General features: G+C 40.5%; 1 protein-coding gene across 1 annotated transcript in view; it reads right to left on the reverse strand.

Annotated features, from left to right (window-relative positions):
* Positions 1 to 12,029: 12,029 nt before the first annotated feature.
* Positions 12,030 to 17,375, reverse strand: part of LOC126267763 (gustatory and odorant receptor 63a-like) — a 122,019-nt gene continuing 116,673 nt past the window's right edge. Inside the window, exons 6-7 of the mRNA XM_049973066.1 lie at positions 16,716 to 16,805; positions 12,030 to 12,155 (exon numbers count right to left, since the gene is read on the reverse strand). Of these exons, the coding sequence (XP_049829023.1) occupies positions 12,030 to 12,155; positions 16,716 to 16,805 (216 nt within the window). The remainder of the gene's footprint in view (positions 12,156 to 16,715; positions 16,806 to 17,375) is intronic.

The following is a 17,375-nucleotide window of genomic DNA, read 5'->3' on the forward strand; positions in this document are numbered from 1 at the left end:
ACAACCATATCCCACCTTCTGTAGTGTCCAGGGGCCATCATAAATCGCGGTGACTTCTGTGTAATTATTGTCTTTGAATAAAAGTACCATTTCTCTTCGTCTCATTGCCTATGTCTTTCAGTTACCTTCTGAACTATATTGTAGCAGTACTTTTTACGTACGCTCCACGTTTCACCGGACTATGTTGCGTGGAAGTGAAACATCATGCGGAAGTTACTTTCGTACTTTAAGTTCTACACGCCAGTGTACATTGCACAATATTCTCGTTACTCGCTTTTGTTAAGCATTTAAAATGAAGTATATTGTCACAGAAGGCAGTTCCATAACGCAGCTAGGTGTGAAAATGCCCAGAATAATGTAAACAATTCTTATTAAGTCAACACAATGAGAAGTATTTCTAGACGCACAATATGGCGAACTAGATATCTTGATTAGCTTACCAATATTAAAATTTAATATCACTTTTTACCCATTTACCTGTCAAAGAATTTTCTCATAGTGTTTCATTTAGCTTATTGTACAGCACGGAAATATTGTGTTTTAAATTGGACAACTTGACACAACGTGAGATTAAGGCATTTTCAACTAACATCTCTCTTGTGCCTATTATGGTTGTATTTCGAATCTATATAATTGTTTCTGTCATCAGAAACCCAAGAGTTTTTATAGTCATTATTGGATATCAACAGTATAAATAATGATTTATAATAAGGGTAGGAGTGGACCCATCCCTGAACATGGCGCTACTCTGTATTTTATGTCCCGTCCTCCTCACTTTGCTTTCGTTACAGTGGAACATTTCAGTCAGTGCAATGTCTGTCACGAAGGGTAGGTTTCACCCTTTCATTACTTCGATTACAATTAGGTTCACTAAATACAGTTTTATAACCTGTCCCATCAAGGATCTTGGGAAAGCCGCTTAAATTACCAAAAAAGTGACTTTTCTTAATTTTACTCTCCCAGGAATTCGACGGTGAGGTCACATACGGCTATTCCGTAAGGAAGTCTTCATGGAAGTCAAACTGACAGTTATTTCATTAGTCGCTCTTAAAAACAGCAAGTCAATACTGTACCGTAGGCTAATTTTTCAAGATTTTGAAAATATAGACTTTCACTTTACCTAACTTGGATCAGGATTTGATCGCAATGATGTCTAACTGATTAATAGTTTCAACGCATTATAATGACTTCAGATTGGCATAGCAGACACGAAAGGAATGTGCATGAATATAATTGGGAGCGGGACAACACTCTCCAACTTATAGTTCATGTGTGAATATTCTTTTTGTCTTTCTTCGACAAGTTAGAAGATCATCGTTATGAATCGAAACTAGTAATGAAGTAAAAAGTACGTGCAATCAAAGCTTGAAAAAGTTACATAAATTGAATCAATGTATTGCTGTAGGCTACTCTTCATTGAGACGATGGCACATTTCTCCAATAATTCGAAAGATTGAAAGGAGAAAAATCGATCGGCAATAATAGGTTATTTCTCAACTCCACATATGGGTGTTACTAGTGCATATTAAAGTCTACCAGGAAATATATCTTTAATGACTAAGTAATTAGGGATGAGAGATTCACACAGAAAACCGAAATAAATATGTGTTCTTATTAAGTCTCAAACGAACTTCATTTAGTAGAAATTAGTCTCTAAATAAATAGAAAAGAAGAGAAGAAACCTTTAGTTGATTTTCCTCTTCGGCTGTACGCCTTAAACACCTTGAAACGTATTATATTTACAGTTCAGTATTCGAAGCATTAGTTAATTTAGTCCCCATAAGACAGCACCCTGACGAGAAGTTTTCTTCGTTGTACAATTCACATAAATCTGTTATCTTCGATTTAAGCAGGGATGGAATGAAAACATTTAACTCATTTCACAAGTGAAAGAAATCGCACAAAACTTAATTGTCTATGAAACATTTGCTTTGTACATGGATTAACTCTCGTTAGTAAAATATTGTAAGTCGTATCTGAGCACACTGAGTCCCAATTTTTTTTAGTTTCTCGTATCGAAACCATTCATACATCGATGAGCTACACAGTATCTCCACAAGATACCAGCATTTTCTGTGCTCATTCTTGAAAAAGAAATCTATACTCGTCACATAATATTACCATAGCCTAACGAAAAGCTCACAAATGGGAAACTCTCAGAAGGAAATACTCAGCATCTGAAGGCAAAAACTACGAAAGCTCGCCTGAAACGCAAAAACGTCAGTTAACTCCATTATGCTCTAATTCTACTAATTTGAGGTTAACAATTTCCATAGTTTTAAAATATGTATTATATATTTTAACTTCTGATAATACTAATAGTGGTTTCACAACTGAAATAAGGCGACTATGGGTAGAAAAGCATATGATCATATTTCTGTGCAGGATGAAACTTTGCTTTTAAACACATTCATCTTTTAATATGACATTTATTTTCAATTGAAATGCTTATACATATACTTCAGTTCAGTAATTTGAATTTCAGAAAACAGGAACCGAGAAGAAATTAAGTATCTGAAGGCTAAGAGATTCAACATAATAATAAACGACGGTATACATTAATAGAAAAGCATACTATTCACATACTGTCTACAATATTGTCTCTTGGATATTTTACATGTAAAACCATACTTGGATTAGTTTTGACTATCAATAATCGTTGACAGGAATTTGCAGGGTACACACGTTGGGAGAGTATGGCGCTTCTCAAACACGACTGACAAAATTTCCATGGGGAAAGAAATGTGATCCAATGGAGAGGCGTGGATCCACTACTCAGGTCTGGAGGGGAGAGGGTCACAGTTTGTTCTGGACTGTTAGTGACTCTCAAAATATGTTTCATATTGAGCGTCTCTGTTGCGGGAATGAGGTCTGAGACTGATTCACAGTCCACTACAGATTTTCGTTCTTGATTACCCATGTCAGCTTTTGCTTCGTTCCCTCCTCCCTATAAAAATACATCTTGCCATTACCCCTAGGTTTAAGAGGCCACAGATTCCTTGTATTATGATGGTAATAATAACAATTACAATAAATAAAATGTTTCAATGCGATAATATTAATTTGTTAAAATCAGTACTTAATACATCGCTATGGGACAAGGTTTCCAGTCTGGTGGTAGTTACCCCCAGAGGGGTAACATGAAGTTTTCTAAGAGAAACAAACGAAAGAACTCAATTTCGTCACGATTAGGAAACTAAATTATTTTTTAATCATCATCATTATTATACTTCGTAAGAATCTAATACTGATTACTAAGTTACCAATCCTTACTGTTTTTTTCACACGTGAACTTTAACCCTTGAAACAATTTGGTTGATGTTAAAGCTTATCAAACGATTGTATGAACAACCTCTACTCACATAGTCCACTTGTCCACTTTTTACACACAAACTGTTTTCCTTGTGCCATGAGTCTATGACAGTAAAATCGATACGTATACGTCACTCATGCTTTAATATCTCATCAAAATGCCTTCTCTGAGCTTTAGGTGGTTCTGGCAATACATCATAAATCGCTTCATTATTCATTTGACAACAGATAATCCATCTAATTGACGGTACGACGCAACAGTAACTACGTAATGGTTACTAAATTGCTGCAGGGCCTTCACAGTATTATTATTGTTAGAGTAGTTGGCAGACATAAAGGTTTGGCAACCAAAGATCTTCTAATTCCTACCATTTCAGAAGTAAGGCGTCCAGCACTGAAGTAATTTATTAACAGTAAGTGTAGCGCACGTTTTTTTAATTCGATTGCTTTTAAATGGGGGTGTAGAGTGTGGCTGGAGCAAGAGTCGCTAGGGAGGGGAGTGGTGCAGAGGAAGCATGTTTTGTAACAAGTGTTTATCGTCGACGTGGATAGTTAGCTTTCTTTTCTGAAGAGGGGTCATAGGTAGCTCTAGCTGTTCACTGCTAAGTGTCTCATCATTCTATAAACAACGATGTTAGAAGCAAGCAAAATCATTAATTCATGATATAATAAAACACCTGTTGAAACTATCTTTCGTCATTCTCAAAACAAAAGTGTTCAAATAGATTTTTTTAATTCTAAAATTTACCACAATTAGCACTGATGCTAACAACGTTAGAGGTGGGGCTTTCTAGTTAATATCTGACTGCAGTCAGGGTTAATGGCCTCAGAAAGGTTGAGAAAGACTTCTGTAGAATGGCATCAAAGAATTTGCACTTCATGTAAATAAACTGCCGGAAAAAAATTTGGAGACGTTGGAAGACGATGTCGAATCGATTCGACGACAGAATATGCCACGTGGGGCACACTAGATGCATTTATAATGGTTTCAGCATCATCCACCAGCAGTTGCCGTAGTAGCACAGCTACCAGTGGGTAGTATGTGTCTACCTTTTTAAACAGAAAGCTCGTGCCCATCAGGCTCAGTGTGGTGCAGATGTGTGAAACAAGCATTTATCATTCTTCTGAGTCTCGCTCGTGGTTCCTACAGCCGATTTAGTGAGTTTGAGAGGGATCAAATTGTGGCCTTTCGAGTGTCGGAATGGTGGTCTCGGAGAATTTCACACAGGTTGGACGTGGCGCATCAGTTGTTAACGGACGCACGCAATTGTGAACTGGTGAGCACTCTCACACTCGTAGCCGACATTCTAACGTACTGGCAGCTCTGACACCAACACAGTCCGACGTATTGTAAGGGCAGCAGTGGCAGATCGTACAGCTACCACAGCACAGGTAAGGACAAATGTGAACCCGCAAGTGTCAACACGAACTGTTGCGAACCGGTTACTAGCAGTACCACCACGGGCAGCCACGCCTCCAGCCAGTCTTCCACTCACACCACAACACCCACATGTATGGCTCAACTGGTGCTGTCAGAGGATCACCAGGTTTACATTAGCTTAGATTAGATTTACTTTCATTCCAATTGATCCTTGGTGAGGAGGTCCTCCAGGATGTAGAACATGTCAGAAAAACAAAAATACATGACAAATATTTACAACTGAAACAAATAAGCTAATGTACCTTTCATAGGTCCCAAGTGGAATGATCGTCATTTTTTTAATGAACACTATATTAAAAAATCCATTTTATAAACACTAATGCACTGAATTTAAAATAAAAAGTTTTTATTTATTTATAAGGTAATAAACATGTAATAGAACTACTAGAATACTTATTTGCAATGAACACATTACTGCACTGAAATGGTGCAGAAATTAGATTGTACTTACACACACACACATCCACACACAGACACACACACACACACACACACACACACACACACACACACACACACACACACACACACACGCACACGCACACACTTATTTACAATGAACACATTACTGCACTGAAATTGTGCAGAACTTATATATATCCTTTAGGCTTCTCTAAAACTGAATTTCATTGGTTGTTAAGCTTTTTATGGCTGCTGACAAGTTATTAAAAATGTGTGTTCCTGAATAATGAACACCTTTTTGTACAAGAGTAAGTGACTTTAAATCCTTGTGAAGATTATTCTTATTTCTAGTATTGATTTCATGAATTGAGCTGTTGGTTTGAAAAAGTGATATATTTTTAATGACAAATTTCATTAAGGACGCAGTAGTTAGTATCTCTAGTTCCCTAAACAGGCTTCTGCAGGATGTTCTTGAGTTCACACCACTCTTACTGCACGTTTTTGTGCCTGGAAAACTTTAGCTTGGCTTGATGAATTACCCCAAAAAATAATCCCATGTGACTTTATGGTATGATAGTAAGCATAGTAAGCCAGCTTTTTCATTTTTATATCCCCTATGTCTGACACAATTCGCACTGCAAATAGGGATTTGTTAAGACACTTCAGCAGTTCTGTGGTGTGCTCCTCTCAGTTGAATTTATTATCAAGTTGTAATTCCAAGAATTTAACACTGTCCACTTCTTCTATCTGCTTGTCATCGTATGTTAGGCATATACTCGTGGGACAACCATTACAAGTTCTGAACTGCACGAAGTGTGTTTTTTCAAAGTTTAGTGACAAAGAATTGGCTAGAAACCAGTGATTAATGTGCACAAATATTTTACGAGCCGATCTTTTTAAGACTACACTTGATTTGTTATTTATTGCAATGTTTGTATCATTGGCAAACAAAACGAACTTGGCATCTGGTAATGTTACTGATTAAAAGTCATTGATATACACAACAAAAAGTAAGGCCCCTAAAATGGACTATGTGGGACCCCACATGTAATTAGTTCCCAGTTGGATGATGCCTGATAGCTTAATACATGTCTCTTTCCTAATAACACTCTTTGTTTCCTGCCACAGATATAATATTGGAACTATTTTGCAGAATTTCCTGTTACACCATAATATTCTAATTTACTTAAGAGGATATTGTGATTTACACTGTCAAATTGCTTTGAGATATCACAAAATATACCAGTTGCCTGGAATTTTTTGTCTAATGAATTAAGCACATTTTCACTGTAAGTGTAGATAGCCTTCTCACTATCAGAACCATTTAGAAACCCAAACTGCGACTTTGACAGTACGTTATTCCATAGCAGCATCTACAGAGCCTGAGAACCCCACCTTTTCAGTAACAGTTACAAAATGTTTGTTAAAAAGTTCTGCAACACTACACATATCTGTCACCAATGTATCATTTAATGCTATTTGTTCCTCTTCATGTCTGGTTCTACCAGTCTCCTCCTTCACTATATCCCATATTGTCTTAATTTTGTTATCTGATATAACTATCTTTTCCTTGTAATATATTTGCTTTGATGTCCATATTACAGTCTCTAATATTTTTCAGCATTTCTTGTAATGTGCTATAGCATCAACATCAGAACTGTTTCCGACTGACTGGTACAGTTTTCTTTTGGTTTTACAAGATACCCCTTTTCCTTGAGTAATCCATGGTTTTTTTGTAGACTTTGCTCTAATTCTTATTAGTTTTGGAGGAAAACAGTGTTCAAATAAGGTAAGCACTTTATTAGCAAAAGTTTTATAATTTTCATTCATGCCATCATCACTGTAAACATCAGTCCAGTGAATGTCTCTGAGGAGCGTCCTAAAATAATCAATTTTTGGCTTATTGATTACCCTCTCGAGCTCAGATTTAAGTGATTTTATGTCCTGTTCAGTATTAACATTTAACAGAAGGAACTGCATGTCGTGGTCTGAGAGGCCATTGGGAATTAAGTTGTCTGACAGTGTTACTAACTCAAATAAGTTCTTAGTGGGAGAGTCTTTAAGGAAATCTACATTGAAGTCACCAGCAACCACTATTTCTTTGTTTTTGGTTGTTAAATGGGCCAGTACAGCTTCAAGGTGGTTTATGAACAGATTAAAGTCACCTGCAGGTGCTCGATATACACTTAATACTATGAAGGATTTGTTGTGAAATTCTACTTCTGTTGCACATGCTTTCATACGCTGTTCTAGGCAAAATTTATGAATGTCTATGTTCTTAAATTTATGACATTTCCTGATGAATGTGGCAACTCCTCCTTTCTCCATTTTGATCTACAAAAGTGAGATGTTAACCTAAATCCTGTAACACTTAAAAGTTCTATGCCAGTGGTCACATGATGATCAAAGACGCAGGTTATGTCAGCTGGGTTTGAAGACTCTAGTTCATCTATGCAGATAATTAATTCATTGATTTTATTTCTCAGTCCTCGAATATTTTGATGCAATAAAGATAGTTGACATTTCACGTTGACTGAGTTAAAATTGGGTAGAGTTGAAATGTCTGCTGACTGTTGAAAATTCTTAACCAATAGCTGTTTGTGCTGATGTAATATGCTAGAATTATGTTTTTTGGTTTCTTTCTCAAATTGAAGGATTGTCTCAGTCCTAACCTCTCTTAAAATTTTGTTTCTCTTCTGTCCTCCTACCCTAAAAAAGGGTCTTTTCTGAACTCTATAACCAATGGCACTTTATCACTCATACCCTTCTCTTTCCTGTTGAGGTGAAGGCCATGCCTAGTATAATCCCATATATTGAGAGAATCAAAAGGAACCACACCAACATGTGACCCTGCACCTGTCATAAGCAGCCATTCCAACTACAAGTTAACTCTCTTGATAGAAGAGTTCAAATGAGGTCGGTCATGGCACCCAAGAACAGATACAAACTCAACACTAGTATGCTTTGGCGCTGATGCAATCTTTGCAAGGTCACACTCTATACTGTACCCAGGATCTCTGCCTGACCCACTATAACCACAGTGTCTTCCTGAGTGACATCTTTGCAAAGTGATCGTAAATCCTCTGTCATCTGCTACAGTCCAGCACTAGGTTTAAAAAATTTGTGACCTGGTATCCTAATCCTAGTTCATCCTGCAAAAGTTGGCCAACACCTCTTCCATGGAAACTACCTAAAAACAACACTTTCTTCCTCTTTACTGATTTCCCTCCATTCTTACTTTTCAAGTTGCTGCTGAAAGTTTTTGTGCCTTGTGTACACCTGCAATTGCTTGAGGCTCGCCAGCTTCTAACTGAAGAAACAGGTCAAATCTGTTTTCTACATTCACCACGAAGCTGTCAGACAAAGTTCTAGGCCTGTTCCTCTCGTTGCCAGTTGCCACTTCCCACCCTTCTCCCTCCTTGACCTGTCAGGATCATCCCTGGCCTTGTCTAACTCAGCCTGAAGGGCGGTAATTTTCCCTTCCTGATCTAGTATCTTCCTACCTCTACTACATATCCTACAAAACCACTGATGAGTCTCATTTACTTAGCCTGTTCCCACGCAACTGCAGTCACCTACATGGAAAAAAACTACAGCACCCGTCATACCAAAGCCCCAACCTATCAATTCTACGGCAAGTCAAGCACTTTTCACTCATGATAAACGTAATAGTTTATTAAGAATAAGTCGGTTAAATTACATATAAACATGGTTCCACAAATTTGGCCTACACGCGACTCTGTGTAAACAAAAACAGCATTCGGGAGGACGACGGTTCAATCCCGTCTCCAGCCATCCTGATTTAGGTTTTCCGTGACTTCCCTAAATCGTTTCCGGCAAATGTCGAGATGGTTCCTTTGAAAGGGCACGGCCGATTTCCTTCCCAATCCTTCCCTAACTCGAGCTTGCGCCCCGTGTCTAATGACCTCGTCGTCGAAGGCACGTTAAACACTAACCACCACCACCAAAAACAGCAGTGCGAAGTTTCTGAAACAACAACTTAAACTTTACACTTCTTTCCGGAAATGTGAGTCAAATAATGAAGAGGTACGCTATAGTTAAATTGCTGGAAAGAGCAAAGAACAACTAAACGAAATTCTATAGATTTGCTGTGGCAAAAAGTAAACCGAAAATACGACTGTACGATCTTTTCGCGTTTTCTGCTATATTAAGTAAAGAAATATGAAACCTTTAATGGTACGCTTAAAAGGCGCACTAATACACCTATTTACCACGTACTCAGTACTAAACTATTTGTTTTTATAATCTGAAATTACTCTTACGAGAACACTAAAACTGGCGCTAGTCTCCTGGCTGCAGAGCTGCCAACCTTCAGGACGATGGAATGGCGCTTTGTGATATTGAGCAATGAAAGTAGATTCTGCCAACACCCAAGTCGTAATCGTCCGTGCGTTCGACGTACACCTGTCTCGATACACCGGTCCCATCCCATGCCTAATAGTTTGAGGTGGGAGAAGCTACAATTCTCGTTCACCTTTGGTGTTTATGGAACGAACGCTGATCAGCGATCGATACATGCAGAATGTTGTTCGACCAGTTCTTTTGCTATTCTGTGAACGGATAGGTGATGTGCTGTTCCAATAGGATAATGCTCGCACACATAGTGACCGCGAAACTCCCCGTGCTCTGCAAGACGTACAGCAGATTCCCCTGCCTGAAAGATCGCTGGACTCTTCTCCAATTGAGCACATGTGGGACACGAGAAGACAAATGACTCGTTCAACTGATGTACCTTCAATTCTTACAGCACGTGTGGAATAACGTATCCCAAGACAGAGTTCGTCACCCTTGGTGGTCAAATATAATCGATTATTTGACTGAGTCAGTGCCTGCATTGCCGCCCTTGGACGCTACAGTACATACGAACTTGAATGTGTGGATGCGTACCTTCTACCTCAGAAACACTTGTGCTGCTGTTGTTGTTGTTGTTGTTGTCTTCCATCCCAAGACTGGTCCTAGATCGAGTTCGGTTGCCACGTGAGAGGAATGAATGATTCCAAATGGACGGAAAGAATTTTGAGATCTTGGACTCTAAAGCGAAAACCATAACGTCATGGAGTGTGTATTGTGTACTGTGTATTGAACCAGGAACCTAGAAACTACGGAGAGGCTTCGTCCCGGAGTAGCCCTCAGTGGCTCACAACACCACAACAGGCAACAGCAATCTACCCACCTCACACCGAACCCAGGCTTATTCTGCGGTTCGATCCCCCCCCCCCACGCCGGAACGTCGTATACGAGACGAGTGTAACCCCAGATGTTTGCGTGGAAGAATGGTGTACCCATACCGTACGTGGAGACAGTGTTCGCGCAGCAATCGCCGACATAGCGTAACTGGGGGGTAATAAGGAGAACCAGCCCGCAATCGCCCGCCGAAGGCAGATGGAAAACCGCCTTAAAAACCATAACGTCATGGTACATGAATGTCAAAAAAGGTCTAGATGACATGAATGTACTACTGGAAGACGCACATGCCGAGTAATCTTCAGAAGAGCTGTAGTGATGTTTGGGGCTATTCGAGAAGAGAAACGAACGGCTGGTGCCAAAAGATCCGATAAAAGCCGTGCTACGCACGGTGCATTGATAAAGCGTATCTGGCGTAAGCAATAAAAGAGAAACTGAGAACAGCTGTCACAAGAATTGTAAGCTTTTCGTGGTCCTTGCCTGGCCGACTTGTGAAATAAGTAAAATAATGATAGTTCGACAATACTGCAGTGCCGGTGTTATTCTGATGACGATGCACTGCTGCCACCACCCGTTAATAAACACATCAGATGAATTCGCCGTTGCGAATAATGACTACCATCAGCTGTAGAACGTAATGACGACAATGAAAATTTGTGCCGAACCGGGACCCTAACCCGGATTCCCCTCTTATCGCAAACGGTCCCCTTACCATTTTGTTTTTTGTTCATCTCATTTTGTTCTCTACTGTTCGTTGAATTTGTTCGGGGCGGAAGTCCGACGACACCCGTTCAGGTTCTTTGTTGATCTGCACACTCAGTTTTTTTTTATTACAGCTAACCCTCTGACCGAACACTCTGAGCTACCGTGCCGGCAGCCATTAAGCTATCCGTGCACGACTCACAGCCAGACGCAACCTTCCATATGTCGTCAACCATACGTCTACGATCTGTGCTCGCACATCCATTATGTGCATTCCCGTACAGATAAGACGTTGCACTTGAAAGTCGCAGGCCCGGTGTTGGCAGGTGGACGTGCGAGTACAGATCGTAGACGTATTGTTGACGACATATGGAAGGTTGGGTCTGGCTGTGAGTCGTGCACGGATAGCCAAATGGTAAGGCGACTGATCGCGACTAGGGGAAGTCCGGGTTCGAGTCCTCGTCGGGCACACATTTCCACTGTCGTCATTCTATTCTATAGCCGGTGGTAGTCATTATTCGCAACTGCGAATTCATCTGGTGTAATAATAGTTCTGTTAATCCGTTCGTATTGCATGAACTCGCTTATGATATCTGCAGTGACTTAGCGTTCTGTGGGCTTACGAACTAGGCACATGCTAAGTTGATTACGTCAAAGTATCTATTCACTTATGAGATCTGCAGTGACTTACCGTTCTGTGGGCTTATGAAATCAGTATCAGAACTCCTTCCTGAATTCTATTCTGATTGCCCTTAACAACTGTGTTGTCTGTGGGTAGTTGAATTCTGCAGTAAAAGCAATGAGTAGAAGGCGCAAAAATTTTAAAGATGTCATAGTGAAATACAGGTGATGAGAAACTGGTGGATGGCTGTAAATGCATCAACACTGTGGAAGTTGTTGAGGTCGGCAAACAGAAAAAAAACGTCATTTTACTGATATGATGAGCGCTGACAATAGCCCCCTAGGCTTATGAGGCTGCTTCTGTGGTTGTCACAGGAGTACTGAGCGCCAATTGGGCTTTCAGATCAGACGAATTACCACCAACTCTGAACTGCGCCAGCACCACGATGTAGGTCAGCATCGCAGACGCGAACTGTCAACATAAACAACACGTCTTTTTGAAGGAAGAACATGCAACGTGATCTGAAAAGAATGCTTATATTTTTGTTGTTTACTGATTTCGTTATCGGTGTACAGGGCCTCCGTATAAGTAACAATATATGCAACGACTTCTGTAATCCCCATTACACATTTGATGAGATTTCAGAAGAACGTACTGCGTAGTATGTTACATACAAACATACGTCCGGCAAATATCAAGGTCCATGTTACAAAGAAAACAAATTTGACTCACATGTTTACCCGTCTCGTTAATAATGACGCTTCGTACGTAGTTGGCTTCAAAAGCTGCTCAATGTGACGGCCACAACGTTCATTGGACAAACTGTATCTGCTATACTCGCTCAGAACTATCTGCCGCAACCATAAGACTGAGCTGACATCTATTAGAGAAGACTAAACCTGTACACCATCAAGTAAAACTCTAAATTTGTCGATATTGGTGGCCGAACGTTTGATCCCCCTTGATCTATTCACCTTTCTCCACATATTGCGTCGAGGTGGGTTTGGATGAAAACCACAAAATATGCTGGCGCCTCATCGCGCTGAAAACGAATGTCTTCAACAGTGTTCACTGTCTCTTCTACCAAGAACATAAGCACGTCATGCTGGAGAACCAGGTACTAGCGAAAAAAACTGAAAGTGTGAGTCGATTTTGTTTTCTTTGGAACATAGAAACTAATCATAGCCCATGTACTTCCTTAAATAAAATCCTAGTAAGGTCGCTTTAATGTTTTTACAAGCGACCAGAAGCTGACACTGATAAGATTTGACGTAGCTCTTCTTTAAAAATTTGTCACTTGTGTTGTAAAATCAATGGCAAGAACGACACAAAACGAGGACTAGCATATATAACGAGGACATTCTGGACGAAAATAAAACATTTATAAAACATTGGCCTTAATGTGAGGAAAAAATTTATGAGAAATTGGTGGTTAGCATTGTATTGTAGTGAATCATAGACTGTGGAAAAACTGGAGAAGAAGAGTATTGAAACATTTGACATGTGCTAAATCAGATGGGCTGATAAGGCCGCATAACTGGTGAAGAAAGGAACATACGGAAAACATGTACAAGAAGAAACGTGGCAATAAATTATACCGATAACTAAATATGAAATACAGGGTGATTATAAATAAAATTAAACTTTCAACCGCTGTAGATATAACACCGTTGATCAGAATGACGTCAAATTGCAATGGAATATGATCGGAGAAGGGGGAAAACGTATGGCGGAAGAAAAATAAATAGTTACAGAAGGTACCAATAGATGGCGCTGTAATCATTATAATTTAATAGTGGTCGTCTGCAAATGACAAATGAATCATACAACAATGGCTAAGGCGTACGTTTGACGTTACCAAACTTTACTACTCAGTGTACACATGTGTACAAGTGTGATGCTGAGCTGCGTAAGCCCATCCACCATCAAATCGGATGGGAAAAATCGGTTTTTAATTGTCCTAAGGGCAAAACCTGCATAAAAAGCACCTCTCACATCGCTTTTTATTTGTTCTGAAGCCATAAACCACATAAAAAGCATCAATCACACCAGTTTCAATTTGCACTGAAGTAAAAAACCGCATAAAAAGCATAAAAAAATCAAATCGGATTATTAATTTCCGCATGACTGGAGCAAAACATGTTCAATATGCTGTCCACCGTTTTCTGTAACAAGTTGACATCGAGAAACAGCATGTTCCACAACTGATCGAAGTGTGTCTGGGGTCACGTTCAGAATGTGTTGAGCAATGCGTGCCTTCACTGCAGCTAAATTTGCAATCGGAACACTGAACGCAACATAGCCCCACAGCCAGAAGTCACCCAGATAAAGATCAGGTGATCGGGACGCCCAGGCTGCAAGAAAATGTCGGCTAATAATTCTAGAATTTCCGAAATGGAGCTTCAGCAGCTGCTTAATTGGATTTGAAATGTGCGGAGGTGCGCCATCTTGCATAAAAATGATGCCATCCACGCTGTTGGAGAGCTGGAATGACGTGGTTGCGCAAAAGACACTCATATCACTTACCAGTGCCGGTACAGGTAAAAGGACTTGAAGCACCTGTCTCTTCGAAAAAGTATGGCCCTATGATAAATAATGCCGTAAACCCGCACAACACACTGAAATTTTCAGAATGAAGTGGTACCGGTTGATTTGCGTGTAGATTTTCCGTTGCCCATATTAGACAATTCTGTGTATTAATATTTCCCGGCAGATGGAAGTGGGCTTCGTCTGTCCACAGAATCTTCCACGGTAATCATTGTCCACTTTCATGCGAGCAATAGATTCTAAAGCAAAAGTCTCTCTTGTTGGCAGGTGAACAGGAAGCAACTCGTGCACATGGATAATTTTGAATGGATAGCAAAGAAGGATGTTTCATAGGATTCTACGCGCCGTGCTCACGGGTATGTCTAATGTTGGGACAATTCTCCATTCACACCACCACACGTCGCCTCCTGCATTGCTGTGGCCACTGCTTCCACTGACGTCGAATCAGTTCGTTTCCTCCCTCTACCAGGTTGCACACCGAAAGAACCCGACTTTTTAAATTTCCGAATCACTTTCTCCGGACCCACGTCAGTCATCGGACCAACGCATTTTTTTCATACCCTTCAGCGTCAGGAACTTCTGCAGAGCGACGTGTGCACAGTCATCATTCTTGTAATACAGCTTTGTAAGCAGAGCGCGATCTTGCATTGAGAAAGCCATGGCGAACGTCGCAGACGCGAAAGGAGGAAAAAAAACCTTGTTTTGTCGTTTTCCTTTATTGTCATTTCCATTCCCCATCAGGGGCGGGCTGGCAGCAGAATAAGCGATGCTCTTCAGCCAAGAGACATAAATAGACAGGAAGATATTTAAAAACAATATAAAGGAGATAACAAGGCGGAATACAGAAACAAAAAATGCGGAACAGAAGCAAATAAGACATACAAAGAGGTGACTGTAAATCGGAGACATAAATCTAAAAACAAGTATGTTACACAAAAAAACCACACACTACATTAAAAGGCACCAGGCAAAGTACAGCCGGAGGATAAACGCCCGTAGAACGAGTAAAACAGCCACATGACGGGCGGCATAGCAAGGAACTGTTATGGACAATAAACAGGTCGAGTACACAATTAAAACCCACATCACTAGATGACATTGTAGAACAGCACCGAAACACAACACTAACGTAGCACACTGATACCGAATAAAACCCTGAGAGGACCTGCATGGGAGGGGGGGGGGGGGCAAGGGACATGGGAAGAACGAGGAGGAGGCGAAGAGGAGGGGTGAGAAAGGGGGATGAGGTGGGGGGCACGCTGAAGGAGGGCTGGGGAGGGAAGGGACGGTAAAGGAAAAGAGCCGAGGAGGGGGTGCAGGGACTCAGGGACGTAAGGAGGAAAATCCGCTCTGGGAGGAGCGGTAATAAAAAAGGGGGCTCTAGGGAGGGGGGAAACAAGGCCAGGTTATAGTTGGGAGGAAGGGTATATGTCACGGCGAAGTTCATCATCTGGGAGGGGGAGGTGCTGCAAATTGCCCTGATGAAGGAGATGGAGGGAGTGGAGGTGGAGAGATGGAGGGATACAGCAATAGAGGTGCGGCAACATGCGGGGAGAGGGTGGAGAGGAAGGGGGAAACTAGGGGGTGAGGGGGATCAAGCCTGCGGACAGTGTAAAGGATGCAGAGATGTTGGAGGAAAAGGAAGAAGTAGGAGAGGAAGTGGGCGAAGGAAGGCGGATATGGAAGGCAAGGTGGAGCGCATGGCGTTTGAGGATTTGGAGGGCCTTGTAAAAGCGGGTGGATAGGAAAAACCGTGTATGCAGCGTGTTTATACCAACTTCAGTGGGTCGTGCGCATGACAGGTGTTTTCATTTATGTATTCTGACATACAGCGCCATCTAGTGATCAATTTTCACACTAATTTTTTCTTCTTTTGCCATACGTTTTCTCCCTTCTCCGATAATATTCCATTACAATTTGATGTCATTCTGACCAGTGGTGTTATTTCTACAGCGTTTTGAAAGTTTAACTTTAATAATAACCAACCTGTATATTTTACCATCTATGATAAAGTAGGGTAAAGACGCAGATTATTATCAGTACATTCATCTGTCTCCCTCTTTCCAAAGGCGGGGACGATACCGGAGAAGTCAGTTCCAGTTCTTCACTGAAAGCACATTTATGTGAACAAGAAGTTGCCTAATTCTTCCTGAAAAAATATATTATTCATAATCTGAAATTGAAAGCACATTTATGTGAACAAGAAGTTGCCTAATTCTTTCTGCATAAAAATATTATTCATAATCTGAAATACACAATAAGCATTGTTTGACATTTATGAAACTCGGGAATACGACCAAGGAAGCTCTTATTTTTTAGAAAAAGACCCCACCAGCAAATGAACCACACATCACATTTTTGTAATTTCAAGACACATTGGTTCGGTTATCACCATGGAGGATCAAAACTATTCAGCTGCTTTGCCCGTAGACGTTGTCGAAATGTTCGTAATATCGTCCATTCTATTCATGCAGTAGCACTTACCGATGACATGAACTTCCTGTTGACATCTACGACCCCAGCGAAACTAATAAATGGCTGATTTAGCTTCACCGCGTGCAAAAATTTGTGCAGCTGTAAAAAAGAAAGTTCACAGTCAATTGAGACATTGTTAATTGTGAAACCAGCACAAGCATTACGTAACGTTATTTGGGGAGAGAAGAAAACAAAGAAGAATTCCAAGAAACCCTGGTACACTCTTCCAGCTTTCTAATGGAAGCGTTACCTCACTTTTGTTGCAGTCACACCCAAAACGTAGAACGAGGCGTGTTCATGAAGTTTTAGATATCAGCTGTAAAAAAATAAAGTTACATAATCAATTTGGTGTTTCTTTACTGGTACGTGTCTGCAAGTCTGGTATAAACTGAAACCCCACACCGCGATAATGCAGTACAATGGTAGAGGAGACAACATAATGTTTCGCAGCCAATCACCACTTTATCAGTAGACAGGGCGCCGAATAATAAAAAATATTGAGGTGGCCCATACTGGGGGTCTCGCCCCGAGAAATTTTCTAAATTTTAGATGAAAAATAGTGAGTTTTAAAGCTTTTAAGAATTTTCCAGACATATGATCAACATTAGAAGCCTGAAAACGGGACTCTCGATAACTCGACACTCCGGGAAACTCGACAAGCCTGATATA

Source organism: Schistocerca gregaria, chromosome 4 (assembly GCF_023897955.1).
Source record: "Schistocerca gregaria isolate iqSchGreg1 chromosome 4, iqSchGreg1.2, whole genome shotgun sequence".
In the NCBI taxonomy this organism is placed as follows: domain Eukaryota; kingdom Metazoa; phylum Arthropoda; class Insecta; order Orthoptera; family Acrididae; genus Schistocerca; species Schistocerca gregaria.